Source organism: Mus pahari, chromosome 14, assembly GCF_900095145.1.
Source record: "Mus pahari chromosome 14, PAHARI_EIJ_v1.1, whole genome shotgun sequence".
Taxonomy (NCBI): Eukaryota; Metazoa; Chordata; class Mammalia; order Rodentia; family Muridae; genus Mus; species Mus pahari.
The window spans coordinates 75,504,323-75,522,851 of NC_034603.1; the positions used below are offsets into that span (position 1 = coordinate 75,504,323).

At 45.2% G+C, this 18,529-nt stretch overlaps 1 protein-coding gene across 1 annotated transcript in view; it reads right to left on the reverse strand.

Annotated features, from left to right (window-relative positions):
* The window catches only part of Prkca (protein kinase C alpha), a 389,175-nt gene that overhangs the window by 232,499 nt on the left and 138,147 nt on the right, over positions 1–18,529 (reverse strand). Inside the window, exon 3 of the mRNA XM_021214044.2 lies at positions 10,466–10,548. Coding sequence (XP_021069703.1) covers positions 10,466–10,548 — 83 coding nt within the window. The remainder of the gene's footprint in view (positions 1–10,465; positions 10,549–18,529) is intronic.

Here is an 18,529-nt window from a genome sequence, read left to right on the forward strand (position 1 = left end):
TGAATGAGTACCAGATAAAACAATAGACCCTCCCACTGTCCATCTCTTGTAGTCTAGACTCCACTCGGAGTTAACTCGTAGCTTCTGGCTCCACCGACTATGGATGGCAGCAGAGGGCACGCCTCCCACTGGCTGAGTCTCTCTGAGCCACTACTGAAAGCTGAAATGCACCTCTTGCAAGCGAGTTCATTTGACTGTTTAAGGTCTTTCATCCTACTGTAAGTAAGCTAGTGGTACTGTGGGGATGCTCAGAGGTTCTCAGCCAACCCTTCTCTTTCCTAGATCCCAGTATATGCGCGCCTCTGTTCACCGAGTCTTCCTGGCTCTACTTACGGAAAATACACTAAGCCGTGAAAGCAGCTCCAAGGTGAGGAAGGTACCAGTTAGCTGGGTGGGACCGTGAGTTCAGTTTATTTTAAAAGTGACTCAATCGAATCCAGGAATAAGCCTTTGGCATGAGCCAAAAGCTCTGGGCTAGCTTTCAGATAAGGGTGAAGCCGCATGAAACATCTTTCCAGAAACTCGGTGCCCTGAAAACCCCTCCTCCCTACTGTTTGAAGAACTAGAGCAAGCCACGGCAGGTCCTCACCCAGCCCTGGTGCCCTGCATGCCCGTTTTCATAAGGGCATATTTCTGGTCTCCCTAACGAGTGAGTTTCCTGTTAATATCATTTCCAATATCTCTTGCCATTTTAAGATTTCTCATAGTCACACTAACTGCAGACTCGGCCCCCCAAGCAGGGAACGACTGGCTGAAAACTGCCTTTCTGGTTGCCTTTGCTGTGCAGTCTGTGGCACCGGAAGAGAGGATGGATTTGAAAGCAGACACATCCAGCTCAGAGCTTAGAGCTCCACGCACCACCGTTGAACTCCAGAAAAGATTTCATCACCCCTAGCCTTGGTTTTCATATCCTTACAGTAGGCAGACTGACAGGAGCCGCTTGCAGCTGGGTGCTATCCACAGAGGGGATAATAATAAGATTCATGCATATGCATGACTTCACTAGGGATACACTGTTTGAAGACAAAGGCCATATTTTTTAAACATCTGCATCCCATAACACCTGCCACATTATAAATGCGCGAGAAACATGGGATGATTATGTAACATGGAGAGAGAGAGAGAGAGAGAGAGAGAGAGAGAGAGAGAGAGAGAGATGTTTCATGTCAAGTGATACTATAAACAAGGCAGTTTGTGTGCAGTGTGTCATCAAGCCCTGAGCCTTCAGCAGCTGCCTCCTCAGACGTTACCTCCAAACCCAGAGGCAGCCTCAGTGCCTGTACATCATAAACTCCCTGGCACCCTGTTCAGGAAAAACTAAAAGGAATCTATCATACCAGCTTTTGAATCAAACCAATGCAAAAACTGCTGCTAAGGGTCCACTATTCTTTTCTTAGTCTTTAAAAAAACTACACTGCACTAATTAAGAAAAATGGTTTTCCATGGCTCCCACGTGACAAGCAGGGAAGCCTGTCAGGTATGTCACACACGTGGCTTAACATGTCACAGTGATGGAGCAGGTGAAATACTCATTTCCCAGTTCTGAGGTTCAGTGTGAGTCTTACCTGCATTGAGAACACTCAGGTAATCAAGGCCTGGCAAGTGAAACTGGTGTCAATCAGGACATGGGGACACAACCAATCACTTCTCTCACTGCCAGGCCATAGAGTGCAGCACATTCTATTTTTGGAAAGAAAAGACACAGACTTTCCCACAAAGAATTTACTTGCAAACGTAAGCACTAACCAATTCCACTATTTTATCTACTTATTTTATTATTTATTTGGAAAGGTCTCCCTCTATTAGCTGAGCTGGTACCTGCTATGCTTGAACAGGGTGACCTTGAACTTGGACAGTCCTCCTGCCTTTTTCTCCAAGTTCCTGAGATGACAGTGACCTAAAAACACTGGGCTAAATGAGAGAGCCTCAGGACAGCTCCCTGGAAAGATGGCTTCAGGCCACTGGTTAAAAATTAAGTGATATATTTCTAGTTATACTACACATTCCTTTGAATTAATCAACTCTGGACCGAGGGACAGATACAGCGTTTTTTTTTCCTCTTCTTGCTGGGTTAGGGAGACAGATGTCTCTCCAAGACCTGCACCCTGCGGCTCATTAGGCCTAGGATGAAGATGGCATCTTTTGAGGCTGTTTTTTAAAACTTGCAACTAAACCATCACGGTTCTGATACAGCAGAGGTGCTTCCCCGTGAGGGACACACTTCTGTTGCTGTGAATCTGGCACAGAAGACAATCCACCCACTGAAGAGCAGAATTAGCACCGGGGCTCTGGTGTTGGGTTTGTTTCCCTGAAATAACTTCTTTCTCAGGTTTCCCAAGGCATCACGGTGAGTAGGGAAAGGGCCTCAGTGGGTGGGTACAGAGTGGGCATCCTGAGAGGCTCACTCGGGGACATCCCACTAGGGACTGCGGAGCATGGGTTTCTCTGCCTGTGCTGATGGTAGGTCCTCTTGGAATACATGTCACCTGAATTCTGGCTTGGCAGCTCTTTTCCCATTAGGGCAGGAGATGTGTCCTAGTGTAAGGAACATTGAAATATGTATTTTTGCAAGCAATGTCAGGACAAACCAACCAAACAAACAGCCTGTCTTCACATGATGCTATCTCCATGAAATCCCTGGATTGTCCCAGAGACTGCACATTGCTTCCCACCCCTAACTCAATAGCCCTGCATTTCTTCCCCTGCATGGCTGGTATCCCTCACGGCGTATGGAGCCACTGTCCCTACTGTTCCATTCATCCTTGCAGTGGAGACAGCCCCGCTTTGGGAGGTCAGGGGCTCTCTAGCTCTGTATGCTTTACACCAAGTAATAATGGGATGGCATTCAGGGGCAGAACCGACTTCAAAAACCACCAAGCTGGAGCCCCCTGTTTATAAGCAAAAAACAAAACAAAACAAACAAACAAAAAAACAGGGTTGAGGAAGGGTCTCAACAGCGTGGGCAGGCAGCAGTGCACTCTGGGAGATCTCTCCCCAACTCCTTTGTGCCTGGATCTTACACATATCTCCATTGTCTTTATCAGCCCAAGAATTAAAAAAAAAAAAAAAAAAAAAAAGTGTTGGAGTAAAACTGGCTTTGCTCAAAAAAAGCCATCTACTTGTGTCTGTATCAAATGTAAAAACACACTTGAAAGAAAATTATAAAATCCCCTAATTCGATTTGTCTCTGGATTTATTTTAAATGCCTTTGTTTTATCTTAGGTGAACCTCTGAAACGTGAAATGTTAAGCAACATCAGTGGTCTTTTTTTTTTTTTTTTCTTGCAGTGGTTTCTAAGACACAGGGATGAACTTGTGGTCACAGTAAAGCAAAGACCACTTGCCCAGACTCCCACCCACGGTCAGCGGCCAGCTGCTGTGGGGTTCTGCTTCTGCTCGGCCGTCATTCGCACCCTGGCTTCCACGGCTGCTTCTCGGTGTTGACAGGTACCGATTGCTCTCAGATCTTTGAATGAGACAAACTTTATAAATTCTCAGACTTGGAGATCTGCCCGTTCTGGACAAGTCCTATTCACAAGTTAGCTAACTCCTTCCTTGGGTGCCCTTCCAGACATACCGGCAGACACCAGGCTTCTGATGCTGCCTGTAAGCATTTCGGCTGACTCCCTCCCAGGTGAGGTACAGACATGACCAGGAATTCACCTGAATTCTGTTCAGTGGTGCTGTTCGGGCTCAAAGTGCATAAGATATGCTGTAAACAGCTTCCCGAAACAGTATATGCCACTGGCAAAGGCCATCCAAACAGCGCAGCTAAGCGCATCGGAAATACAACGCAAGCATGAGCCCGTCAGATACTGGGGAGGCCTCTTAATAGGTACCATCCTGTCAAATATACCTACATCCAACGTACAGCAGGAGCAAGTCAGGGATTATAGACACACACCTATCCTTCATAAATGGCATACAGGACAGTGTTTATCCAACTGAATCTACAGATTTAAGAGAAGGCTGTGCATGGCAGTGTTGAGGGCAGCATTGATGCTGTGAGGACTCTGTGAAGATGTTCCACAGCTTGGCTTTCACGTAAGACATAGAGACAGAGAACAGAAGATGACTGAAAGTGATAATATATGAGTACACATACATATATTCTCTCTCTCTCTTTCTTTCTCACACATATGTATATACACATACACATATACACACATGCATACACCAGTGTGTGTGTGTGTGTGTGTGTGTGTGTGTATATATGTGTGTGTGTGTGTGTGTGTGTCTACACATACATATTTTTCACACATGTGTGCATGTATACTGACATACTAGAATGCCCCACCTCCCCTCTGGCAGGGTGAGCTTTGCAAACAGGTATAACTGAAGATTAACAGAGATATTCTAAGAATAGGAAGGGACTGCAGACAGAGGGCCCGATAGCTGGTGAGCTACGCTAGCAGATACTCTCTTGAGAAGTGAGAGGATCAGTCTTGAGGTCCGTCGGCCACTGGACCCTTCCTACCCACCTGACCTCGTGGCCGGAACAAGGAAAAGAACCCCGTTAGAGAATAGGGTTCGTGGAGCTGAAGACAGAACAACTCATGTGGTTTCCCCCCCACAGCAAAGTCACATTCACTGTCCCTGACACAAAGTAAAATGAGGTCTTATTCCCTCTGCAGCCAGTCTGGGTCCCCAACCACCTCTAAGTCAGTGGGGGAAGGCGAAAAATTATTTTTATGCAAGAACCATTTTTAAAAAATGTGTTATGCTGCTATCTCACAAAACTTTAGATGTGGGGCTAGTGGGCAGTACCCTAGCCTCAATCTCAGGCTGCATGCCCAGAGCTTAGTGGCCTTCCAGTCCTGCCTGCTTTGTGAGCCATGCACCCCCAATACTGTTACTTTCCAGCTTGGGGGCTCCTTGCTCTGAAAGTCCACAGCCCCAGTAACTAAGCATGAGGTCTTTACGTACCTTCTACATCCTTGTTTTCCTTTACTTGGATGGTGCGGGGTTGCTCCTAGACTCAAGGAAATGCTTGCCTCTTTTCTCCCTCTATGCTTTGAACAAGTGCCGGGCAATGGAGCACCCCTCCTTCAGAGAGAATGAGAGGCTGAGAAATTGACCTGAGAACCTTCAAGGGTCCTTTTATTGAAACATGAAGCCCTGTCTTTCTTCAGATACCCAAAATGAATGCAGACTTTCAGCTCTGGTGGTTTCTTGAGCCCAAGGAGAGTCTCTTTTCAGAAGAACTCAGAACACACTTCCACAGGCTGCTGCCTCTGTGAGTCAGACAGGCAGGGCTAGCTGAGTCCTCTCTTATATTGAAACAAGTCAACCCCTTAGCATCACCTTTAAGGACAGGAAGCCCCATGCCTGCAGGAAATTGGCACACACACTGCGAATGGCATAGGAGCAGAACTTAGCTGGACACCAGACCACAGGTGTTCCCACTGCATCCCATGCCAAGCGGCTGCTCACAGAGACTTTTCTGCCTGGTCTTGGGCTCCAGGAGTAGGGTTGGCCATAGGATGAGCATCCAAACAGGAAAGTGTCCTGAATATGGAGAGACTGCTGAAAACTAGTGTGCACCAACTGACCTGTGATCTAAGCTAAGACGTTCTCATGCAAACTGTGGGACGCTGTGCATTGATTATCTGTGTTAAATACAGAAAGTTAGAGTGTGCATAACCAATGCAAACAGGAACAAAGAATTGGCATGCAGACCCTGCAGGAAGTGACTAACACATACAACCCCCACCCCAGCCTTCTTCCTCCTACATCTCTAGCTGTTCCTTCTTGGTCTCCCTTCCCTGGTATTCCTCTCTCATCAATGGGATAGAGTTCCTCAGGGCTCTGTCCTAGGATCTAAACATCTTTAATCTCTCTCTACATCCTCTTTCTAGGACACAGGGTCAATTCTTAGTCCTAACAAAAGCATGAAATCTGTGTCTTCTGGACACGCCCACCTCTGACTGTGTCTTCTGGACACGCCCACCTCTGACCTCCATTCACACTTGGTTTCCACACAACTGTCAGACTTCCGAAGCTCAATGGACCCAAACCGAACCCACGGTGCTCCCTCAAATACACATTCTCCTTGCAGTGTCTTCACGGCCCTATAGTGTCTCCATCCATCCATGTATTTGGGTCAGAAACCTGAGACTCATACTTAGTATCTCCATCTCCCTGACCTCCTAAAGACCAAAGGTTACTTATGTGGTTCCCAAATAATCCTTGAATGTGTTCCCTCCTCCTATCTCCACTGCTTCTAACTCCACCAAACCACTACTTGGTTCTCTAGAGAGCAGGCGCCTCTCCAGCTGTTGATATATCTTCCCGTGTTCCAGCAGTACAATGACCCACTTCCGACCCAATGCATCTCCTAAAAGGAGACCAGAGTAACCTTCAATAGATGCTCTTGGTGTTATGTCACTCCTCACTTAACACTTCCCCTGGGTCTCCATCACTTCTGAGATTGTATTCCAAATCCTTAGCGAGACACCTGAAGCTTAGCTTCCTCCAGCCCTCACAGATTCAGCTCCCACCTACATCTTGGCTTCCCTACCTACTTTCCCTTTATCTGAAACAGTTCCTTCAACAGCCCCTTAAATCCCAGCACACACAAGCACACCACACACACACACACACACACACACACACCACACACCACACACACTCACACACACAAGCCTGTTTTCTGCCCACTGTTGAAGCCTAGTTTAAATTCAGTTTCATCGAGGAATTCTTCCATGGCCACTTAGAACAGGTTATTTAAGGATACTATTCAGTGCGCAGATGTCCCATTTTAATCGGTGACTTTTAAATGTCCATTTCTGAGGGGCGTGGATGAGATCTTGAGTGAGCATGTGCATTGTTGGTGTGAATGTGGCCATGTTAAGGACCTTATTGCCTCAGGCCCATGGAAAGGGCAACACCTTCCCTGGGTGAGGCCCAGAAGCATGGCAAAGCCTTTCTCTGATCCACTTATGATTGTGTACAAAAGATTGAACAGTATACATGCAAAACGTAGCAGCCACAGCTTCCTCCTCCAGGATGACTACAACCTGAGGCTGCTCCCTTACAAAGATCTCCCACAGAGACCAGTTTATAGCCCTCCTCCTGGTATTGCATATGCACTGAGTTTTTGGGCTAGGTGGTAGGTGGCCTCCAACAGGGTGAGCACCACCCACCCAACACCAGCTTTTCTGTATGTGTGTCTGTTGGCCTCTTCATTTTCAGGGTTCCCCAGGTCAGGTTTCCAGGACCAAACCAAACAGGATAAGAGGCTCACTTACCCCAGAACAACGCCCAACAATAGCTGAAGCAGACAGATATGTGTTAATTGTTGTACCTCAAGATGCAAGACACAATTTGGTTCATTATAGGTTTTCAATAATTGATACTTAACTGAAAATGCAGGAAATGGAAGAGAAGATGTCGAGGACTGTCTGTGCTCCCCTAACCTACCTGTAGCTTCTTGTTCTAGATGTGGCAGGGGTAGAGAGAGGAGAGTGAAGAAACAAGAAGGACCAAACAGGAAGAAGATGGGAGTCTGAGCAAGGAATGGAAGGGGCTGAAACGTGCTACTCGGAGATGAACAACAGGATGTCAGCTTTTTAGGAAAGTTGGTAAGACAAACACCACATGTTCTCTCTCCTATGTAGGTCCTCGTTTCCAATTCTTATGTATGTATGTCTATGTGGGTGTGAATGTGTATTGAGGCCAGGAAGCTAGAGGGAGCGATGAGAGGAAGGGGAACAGAGGTGTGGAGTTGGGCAGTAGAACACCTTGTTGGGAAAATGAAGAGGTCAGTCTTGGGGGTAGAAAGCCTTAGAAGCGATGGGTCAGAGAGATGGAATATGGATGGAGGAGGATCACCCCAAAATAAGGATGTATAAAAAAGCTACAAGGGAATCTGACAGTTTTGCAAGTTAATTAAAGCATAAGAGTTAAGGAGCAAGCCAGGCAGTGGTGGCGCACGCCTTTAATCCCAGCACTTGGGAGGCAGAAACAGGCAGATTTCTGAGTTCGAGGCCAGCCTGGTCTACAGTGTAAGTTCCAGGATAGCCAGGGCTATACAGAGAAACCCTGTCTCAAAAAACAAAAAACAAAAAACAAAAAGGGGGGGTTAAGGAGCAGACTGTGAACAGAGGTAACTCCACCCCCAGAAGACAGATTATTCAGTAGGATACCCTTCCTATGAGTGCTTTGTCAAGGAGGCCTCTAAGCCCCCCAAGTCCCAAACAATGCAAGTTTCTGCCACTGCTCTTGGTCGCTCACCAGAATTAGATGGTAAGACCTGTCCTAGAAGATGCCACAGCTTTGGCTGGAACTGAGCCAGAAGCATTCCTCCTGCTGGCTACCTTGTAGGATGCTGAAAGGTGCTACGCAGCATGTTGAGAGAGAAAAGCCATCAAAGCCCATAGCCAACTGTGAACCTTGTGTGGGACACTCCTATCTTGCCAGGCTACGTGCCCACTGGTACAACAGTGGTGTAGCTTCCATGGAGGTAACCAAACACTTGATGATTTTCCTGACTGGACTTGAGGGCATTTCTTGCCTCAGAGGAAACTGATGCCTGGTATGGTAAATCTGACAGAAACTCTATGGTTGGAGTGGTCATAGAGCCCACCGAGGAAACAAATACTGTTATTCTGTTAAACGGATGCTTAAACTTGTATTCATGTTTATGCCCACAGATTGGTGCTGCTCAAATCTTTGGTCAGAAAATTTTCAGTCAGAGAAGCAGCGGGAGTTAGTTACTGCAGAGATCTGTAACTGGTTAGTCACGCCTGGTCCTGAGTGGGCATGTGCATCACGTGTACCAGGGAACACTGGAGAAGCAGGGAGAGCATGGGGAGAAATGTTATGGATGGTGGTCCTCTGGCAAGTGATGCCCACTGTACTCATGAACTCACACGAGCTGTGATTACCTCCGTAAAACTGAACAAGATATGACCCATTGACATTCCATCATAGATGGAAGAGGGGCTCATGGGGCCTCACCCCCTCTGAGGAGCCACTGGCAGTTAATGGTTGCCAGGAGAAGGGAGACATTTTCTTTGGTGGTATAGCCACCTAACAGTCGTCTACACTTCTATAATAACTCCTCACCTATGTTTGTGTAAGCAACCTGGGTTGAATTCACTGGGTCGCCAAACAAAACAAAACAAACCAAGACACCGAAGTAGAAGGTAGACTGGGAAGAGAAAAGGGATCAGGGAGTAGGAGGGTACGAGAGAGGGAACTGGGAGTAGAATATGATCAATTTATCTATGCATGAAAATATCAACATGAAACCCATTATTGCTTATAATTACTTTATGTTAATTAAAGGAGGGGGAAGTTGATATATAACTTTGGTCTTGTTTTATCTCTAAAATGTCCTATTAGGAGATATGGTTTAGAAAGAAGACAAATATGGAAAACTGGGTTAGGAGAGGGAAGGACACTAGTTTTGGCCGCACATAAGCAAGGCAGTCAACTTTTCATGCTGGAGCTGCCTCGTGCACAAAGTGATAAAACAGAGACATAAGGTGTCCGCTGGCCACTCTAAGCCCCAGGCATGCACCAAGCCTGTCTCTACCCACCCCTTAATCAAATCATCAAAGGTATATTTCTTTACTACACGGATTATAACAAGGCGCATCTGAATTCCTCATAGCCCACTGTGAAAATGTCACCTTCTGAGAAATGTCCTGATTCTCTGAGAAGCCTCTTTGAACCAGTGTCCTTGTAGGAGTAGGTGTCATAGGTGGGAATTGTGGGAAGACTAAACATAAGGATAAATAATCAAACTGATCTAGCCTGAGTAATGCAGACTAGAAATACTCCCCATTTTCAGTAAAACATTATTGTTCACATGGTACCAAATATTTTTCCACAGCTCAAACACCAGTACTTCATTTTTTCCTGGCTCTCAGTGCACCCTCAGTGTCTTCTGCAGGTCTTGTATTTTGGTAAGAAGAGATGAATCTGACATCTCTTATCTGAATCAATAGAAACAGGGAGAATGAGGACATAAATAAGTGAAATAAAATTACTGGACATCTCAGAGATTGCGGTCAGTGAAAGAGCTGCCCACAGTATCCCTTCAACACAGGCATTTATGACACTCAGTGAAAATGTAGCATTGTTCTCTCCTTGTAGCTAGAGACAGTTTGTTACAATGCTCAGGACAGATTGCTGACTATTGTAGTAATTACAAACTTTCGAAGATAAAGCAAGGATGGTCCTAGCCTATTGTAACTGTATCCATAGAGTTGTTACTACAAATTTTGGGAGGGGGCGGGATGGATACAAGCTAATGATTTTCCTCTGAGGATATGTCTGTGAAATAGAGCATAACTGAGAAGGATGATGGACGTATTCATTATTACAAGACAAAGTGAGAAAACTGAGATGTCTCTTTATTAATAGCATGTTCAGAACAATGGCTGTATACGTAATAAAAAAATAAATAATCTCAGACATTCGAGTTAACATCAAGTGACAGTTTTCAGATTACTTACGTCAGTGTCAGGTCCCTTATCCGCACCCGGACAAGAGAAAGTGACGAACTCATGGCACCTCTTGTGAACCACAAAACAGCAAACTGAGGAGAGAAAAGAAAATGAAAATCAGAAGGGTTTATATTTAATATACCATATGGTGAGAAGTCATTTTGGTTTCGAGACAGACAGAATCTCACTGCAACACTAAGGCATTTCACTCAAAGATCAGCAACATTTTAATTCCACTAAGCTTGCAGATAATTCCACAAAATGCTCAGGAAAACTTCTCAACTCTAAAGCTGGGGGAGAGAAGATCCAAAGCTTATGAGATACTTCCTCAATGTATATAACCCAGGGTTACAAATTCAACTTGTTTTCACTTTCTTATACTTCTGCACATTTATACAGACATACAAGCACATATATGTATACATGTGCATATACATACAAACATTGTACACACACTGCAGGTTAAAAAAATAACTAGAAAAGGAATAGCTGATGATAAATAATCCAGAAGTATCCTGAGTGTGAGTTAGAAAACCCAGGTCCATCTCCAGCACCCATGGGTCAGCTCATAAACCATCTACGACTCTAATTCCAGAGGACCTGACACATACTTTTACCCTCCGTGGGCACTTACACACATGTGGTATATAGACATTATGTGCAGGCAAAGCACTGATACACATAAAATTAAAATAAATATATTTTTTAAAACTACACTAACTCAATCTATAGTAAATACCCCTTTGAAAATCAGTTGGATGTAATCTAACACTTCCTTGCCACTGTCTTTGACAGAGGCTATTCCCAAGAACTTTTGCACATCTAACAAAATTATTAAGAGACTTTTCTAAGCCCCGTGCCAATTTGATAACTAACCCTGAAGATGGATCAATAGAATAATTTAATTATTAGAAATGAATATTTAATCCCCAAGCAGTCTTTGTGGATGGTGTAATACAGAGGATACAAAAGTGATCTTAGTCCTTTCCAGAGCGGAGCTAACGAAGCGCCCGCCCTCTGCCGCGGTTCTGCGTTGACCAATGAGGAGGATAAGTTAGAGAAGTGACATGCTGCCTACCTTAAGTATTCTGGAAGTCACGAGGTTGCACCACATTTTACAGTTTGCATGTATGTTCCCACCCAAACACACACTGATAAAATATGGCTACCACTCTAGTGATATGTGGAGAAGGGACCCCAGGAAAGTGACTGGGCAATAAAAATTTGTCCCCTGTAAGTAAGACTTATACCATTATAAAAGGGCAAACTCAAGGCAGGGGAGATGGCTCAGAAGGTAAAAGTGCTTGTCTCAAAACCTGAGCGTCTCCGTTTAGGTCTCAGAGATCCACAGGGTGAAAGAATCCAACTGACCCCAGCAAGACGTCCTCTTACTTCCAACTTCGCATGGTGAAGTGTGCGTGCATGACCACACACACATGCACACACATACACACAACGAATAAGTATGCACAGTAAGAAGGGTGTGGTCCTGCCTTTTCATCTCTTAGACTCTTCAGATTTTCCCTCATGTGGACCATGGCTTTCCTCCCCTCTGGAGCAAATGGCCAAAAGGTGCTTGCCAGTCCAGCACCATGACCTTGGGTTTTCATCATCTGGAACAGTGAGTTATTTATATGCTGTCCAGTGGAGGAGGGCGGGGATTTTGTTACAGCAGCAGAAGGGAACTAAGACACAGTGCAAAGAAGGTTAGAGCACCCTGATCCTTCGCTCATGCGCTCTTTTTTTCTCATACTGAGGATCAAACAACCTCCTGCCTTTGTATTAGTCGCTGAAGGGGACAAGGAGGGAAGAGTGACTTCAGCTGGTGATAGAGGACCGCAGGTTTGCCGAAATCTCCAGAGAATTAACATACTGAGCCAAGTGCTAAGGATTCTTGGAGAGTCAGGAGTGGCTGGGGAGAAATTCAGAATCTTTTCCTGTCCCTTGGAAACCATCAAAAGTTCTTGAATAAAGAGGAATGTGTATGAAAGCGGTATGTCAGAGGCACAAGCATTGGTGTTAGAAAAATTGCAGAGTGCTATGTTGAGGATATCAACTAAAGCATAGGTAGGGGTCTTCTGGGTAGTCGGGGTAGAAGCAACCACCACTCGTTATTTAGGCTGCTAAGATGAAGAACTGCAGAAGAGTGACTGGACCTGCTGAATGACCACAGGATACCATTTAAAAGGTAGCCTGCTGTGAGCAGGCATTTGTTCCATCCCTTCCTGAGTATTATCATAGGGACGCTTCATACCCACACTACAAAATATGCCTCAATATCCTCTGTTCTAGATGGAAAAACATTGTGTGGATGTATAGTCAGCTTTAAGCACACAATGAATCTTTATGAATGGGAGAGAAAGGGAGGCGGGGAAACCCTCAGGGGGATAGATGGAAAGACTGATGGACAATGGAGGGCCTTGCCTAAGGTTACCCACCTACTACACAGTGCAACCACTCGAGTGCTTGATGCCACAGCCTAGATTACTCTTAGAGTGTTATGTCCACTGTTGGCATCAAGAGCAATAGGATAAGAGGAGGAAACTCAGGTCCTTGCTGCTATCAGTAGCTGCCTGGAGAGTTGTTTCAAAGATCGCAGCTCAGGTAAGTCAGGATTCCTGACTTTCCACAGAAGAGCACAGTAGGACAAACAAGGGCCAAGTTGGTGTTTGTTGAGATTTTTACATGGATCTGGCCTCAGAGATTGATAAAGAGGCAACTCCTAAGAGTGAGACAACAGGGGTGTGGGTTTCTCTAGAGAGAGCTGGAGGAGCTGAGCATGGGGCTAAGTGTGCCCCGGCAGTGCCAGTGCAATCAGAGGGCAGTGCTGAGCTCCCCTGGGTCTTGAGAGCATGTGGGTCCCTTCCACACGCTTCTGCCATAGGCATCTTGATTGGAAATTCTCCAACGATAGTTAATAAAGCAGCAATGGGGAGACCCACATTAACCTGTTCACCCCTCCACACCTGGCATAAGGGTATGTTTTTCTTATTGAAATTAGCAGAAGAATCACTTGCTAAAGGAAAAGGGTTGCAGGGCATTGTCGCCCATTTTGATTTCTTACTTAATTTTTTCCAACACTTGAATCTTCCACTTTCTTTGCTAACTGTCTCCACGCCCAGATGAACACTATTCACACATAAGTATCTAGTCCCTTTGGAGGAACAGTGTGCCTTTGCTGTCTGTCATCTCTACATACCAGTGCACTGTCACTAGCTGAAGTATTTCTATTACACACTTTGAAAAAATTATTAATTCAAATATTTTCCTAAGAAACAAGCTCTCACCGCCCTCTAAAATCGTCAGAGGCAGCGAGATCCTTACCTACTCCCAAATGATTTCCTCCTCCACTCTGCCTTAGCCTCTCCTGTCCCAAGATTTCTCACACGTACACTTTCCATTTGAATGAATGCCTCCAAGAGGAGGCAGGCAGAAGGTCCCATGTTTCTAGCATTCTCATGGACGCATGAATTATCTGGGGCATAAAGTCCCTTAAACCTGCTCGCACTTTGAACATTCCATTGGTAGCATGTTTAACTTTGCATGCACAATACCCTTTGTTCAGCCCCACCACTGTGCATACTGGGTATGGTGGCACTCACTTATAATCCCAGAATACAAGGGAGGAGGTGTAGAGGCAGTGAAATCATCAGTTCACCATCATCCTGGACTACTTGGTGAATTGGAGGCCAATAAGGGGCTACAGGAGGCTCTGTCTTAAAAGAGAACGAGCCCTGTGTATTCTCCCAAAACAGTATGTCCATGTCTTAGTAAGGAGAGAAACTCTGCTGTCCCCTCCTCTCGACTTTACTGTCACCTCTAGACAGGGAACAAGAAGAACGCTGGGGCTGACTGGCTGCATGCAACACTTGTCTGGGAAAAGCTGCCCTAGAAAATGTGCGCAGTAGCCAGACATTCCAAACCTCACAGATGGCTGCTCTGGACCTTTGTTTCCAAGCTGCAGACTAAATAGGTGATATGGGTTTTGCAGGACCACATAACTTAAGCATCAGAGATGCCACAGGACTGCAGAGAGAAGAAAAGCAGGGGCAGGCCTAATAAACGCATTGCACTTACCTGGATGTGGCCAGTGGAGATTTTCCTCTGGTTTAAAGTTGAAGCTACTATCTTATTTTAAAATCTAAAGGAATTCAAATGACCGATGTAACGTGGAGTAAATGAACTGGGGAAGGGTGAGCTCTGGGGTACCTGACGCATGGCACGGTTTTATCTGCTGACTTTGGCAGGCAGGAATCTTTGAGATTGCCACACTCAGACTGAAGAAAGTGAAGGTACAACCATGGCCAGTCTCCTGCTGCAGAGATCTGCTTTGAAGAAGCACTAGTCATCTTGACAGACTGCATACATGGGCGAGGGTGTGTATGTGTGTGTGTGTGTGTGTGTGTGTGTGTACGCGTGTGTGTATATCTATCTCTCTGTCTCTGTTACTGTCTGTGTGTATCTGTCTCTCTGTCTCTGTCTCTCTCCCCGTGTCTCTCTCTAGAGTGTATGTTTATCTCTCTGTCTCTGTCTTTCTCTCTGTGTGTGTGTGTGTGTGTGTGTATCAGAGGGGACAGACATGTGTTAGGGGTTGTACATATGCACACATTTGGAGGTCACTGAAACCCTCTTTCACTCTCTGTCTTATGAATTTTTCAGACAAGGTCTTTTGCTTACCCAGAAGCACACCAAGTTGGCAAGCCTAGCTGTTCTGTGAGCTCCAGGGGTCGAGCTGTCTTTGCCTTCCCAGCACTGAGCTTACAGGAGCACACCCCCACACCTGCCTTGGGAGCCAAGCTCAGAGCCTCATGCTTGTCAGGCAAGTGCTTTCCCTAAGGAGCCATCTTCCTGGTCCCCAGGAGTCAGCCTGCAGCCTAGTGACAGGGATTCAGAGTAAGTCTTCATTCTCCCACTTCTGAGCACAAAGCCACTCCCCTGTAACCCTCTCTGTAGGTGTTTGTGCTTCCCAAGGGAGACAGATGGTCCCTGAAGGGAACCCACCACACTGTGCAAATGATGCATTAGCATAAAAAGGAATCCAGTCCACAGGACTGAGGAAGTGAGTCTCCTCCACATGACCTGCCTATGCGATGGTGAATGCTCTATCTGGGGATCCCTGTCTATGGCTAACATCACACAGTGTGAATAAACAGAAATTAAAGAGGATAGCCCCCATCTGCCAAGAGCACTTTCCAGAAACAGAACAAATAACCGTGGCCTAATTTTGGGTCAGAGATTCCTTTTAAATATTCAAATAAAAAAACCTAAAGTGTGTTGCAAGAGTGTCATGCTGACATTAAAAGTGATTCTCAGTCCTGTGTGTTTAGTTTAAGGAGATCAAAAACCAACAAAGGGCATATGGAAAGCCAGACAGAGGGAGAGAAACATTCCCTTCTGACACTGTCCCGCCTATGAATCTGGTAAACATTAACTTGACTAGAGGAGGTTCGGTCCATTAGACACACGCCAGGACATATGAACTCTCTGTGTCAAAGCCATCTTCTTGCAGACAGACATCTTGGACCTCCTGGCTGGGGATAGTGTTCCCTAGACTCTGAGCGAAAGGCAAGTCAGAGGTTTGCCCCATGCTCCACTAATGCAGAGAGATTTCCTTTAGAAAGAATATGGCGAGTCGATGGTACTGATACAGGAATGGGATGCTGCAGAGCCCTGCCTAGTCAACCCCGCATGCTCCTGAGGAGCCTCACAAACAGCCACACACAGTCCGCAGCAGTGCTCCTGTGCCTAAGGGGACCTGCAGCAGTGCTCCTGTGCCTAAGGGGACCTGCAGCAGTGCTCCTGTGCCTAAGGGGACCTGCAGCNAAGGGGACCTGCAGCAGTGCTCCTGTGCCTAAGGGGACCTGCAGCAGTGCTCCTGTGCCTAAGGGGACCTGCAGCAGTGCTCCTGTGCCTAAGGGAACCTGCAGCAGTGCTCCTGTGCCCAAGGAAACCACTCAAACAAAAGCAATTGTTATCACTACTTCATAGTCATTAGGAAGGTCTAAAGAAACAGGGAGGGAGGGGAGGAGGGAGGGGAGGAGGGAGGGGCTGAAGGTTTAGAATGGGACAAGAAAAAGGGAGAGGAAGAAGAGGAAAACTGACAGGTGCTGATGAGCACACAGAGAAATAGGACCCATGTCCACTAAGGATGGAAATGTAAAGTAATATAACTGCTCAGGAAAAGGTTTGGAGATGCCCCAAAATTAAATCTAGAATTACCATATGACCCAGATATTGCATTCCTAGATATAACCTCAAAATAACTGAAAGCCAGAAGTCACCTGCATCCATTATTCCCTGACAAAGTGTGGAAACGACCCAGATGCCTATCAGCAGATGTGTAAGTGAGATGGAGTGGGGCAGCCTGGGGCTGTGCAGTGCCAGAGAGGAATGTAGTTCAGACACGTGCAACAGAACGTGAGAATGTGAGTCCACTCATCAGAGACAGACGGAAAACACTGCCTACCACACACACAGCCCTGGGAAAAGAGGTTATCAGGGCAGGGAAGATAGTTCAGGGGCAAAATGAGAACCAGGGTTATTAACCCGGCAGGTTGGTACATACCTCTAACACTAGTGCTGAGAGGGTTAGAGACAGGTGGATCTCTGGGCTCCCTACCCAGCCAGACTTGCCAAAATGGGAAGCCCAAGGTTTGGAGAAAGTTCTTCTCAACAATATTAATAATATAGTATATATTAAATAGTTAATAAATACATAATAAGTAGTAGTAGTGCAGACACCTGATGTCAATTCTCCTGGATGTGTGCACCTGCAAACACACACACAGACACATACATGTACACATGTGTGCACACACATACACACAAAATTCACATACACACATACATAAAATTATATATATGTACTCACACAAAAAGATTATACATACACACATACATATATAAAATGCACACACATAAAAATTACACACACACACACACACACACACACACACATACACACACACGGTTACCATGGATTTTGAAATGGAACAAGTTGGGAATTGATGTGTAGTAAATCCAGAGCTCCTGTTTAAAAGACTTTTATTTTTTACATTCTGGAAATGGACAGTGATGATGGTTCCAGAACATCGTAGATAGATTTAGTGCCACTGAAGCACACATTTAAGGTAGTTTAAATGGAAAAAAAAAAAAAAACAACTCATATAACATGTTTTACACAATAAAAAAGTATTTGACCCAGAGCAACATTTACAAAATTACAAATAATAATTATTATAAAGTAAGTGCCATAGACAGTAAGAGATTCAGCCTTGTAGCCCCATTTACATGGATTTTTGTGATATATACATTCATAATTCTTAGAATCAAGAAAAAAAATCTTCTATTCTTTAAAATTTCCAATGAAACCAATGACAGAACCGAGTGGGACCATGGGGACAGTCCAGAACTGAGTGGGGACAGTTCAGAACGGAGCAGAGCCATGGGGGGACAGTCCAGTCTGACACATAACTGTGAGGGACAGCACGTGTTTTCCCCGACTTTTCCAGTGAACTCATGACAGTAAAGCTCAGTGACAATGACAGAAACAGTACCTCCTTCTAATTATGACTCTGGCTCTTTCATCAAACAATTAACAACATTTATCACTAGATCTACATGCATGATGGGATATGTATCACTCATGCTTGATACAGACCATCCCTGGGGGCAGGGACATGATGTCATGGATGGTTTTGTATTTCTTCAAGAAATAATTTCTTTTCTTTTCAGTCTCAAGTCCAAATCATTTCAAACACAGACAATTCATTCATGTAAAGTGGAATGTAGACATAACAATTTTTTATTATCTAAAATTAACATGGGGGGGGAGGAACACAATGTAACATACACTGGATTCCAAAAGGAACCTGCTAACAAGAACCCGCTAACTGTAACAGTCCTGCTCCAATCAGGACAAAGCCTGTAGCCTGACCTCCCTGCTTCTCCAACCTCACTGTGGTACAGGGCCTTGTGTGGACTAAGCATGCACTCCAATGCTGAGCTCTGCCCTCAGCCCTCTTTTACAATGTTTCAAATTTTATATATATATATATATATATATATATATAT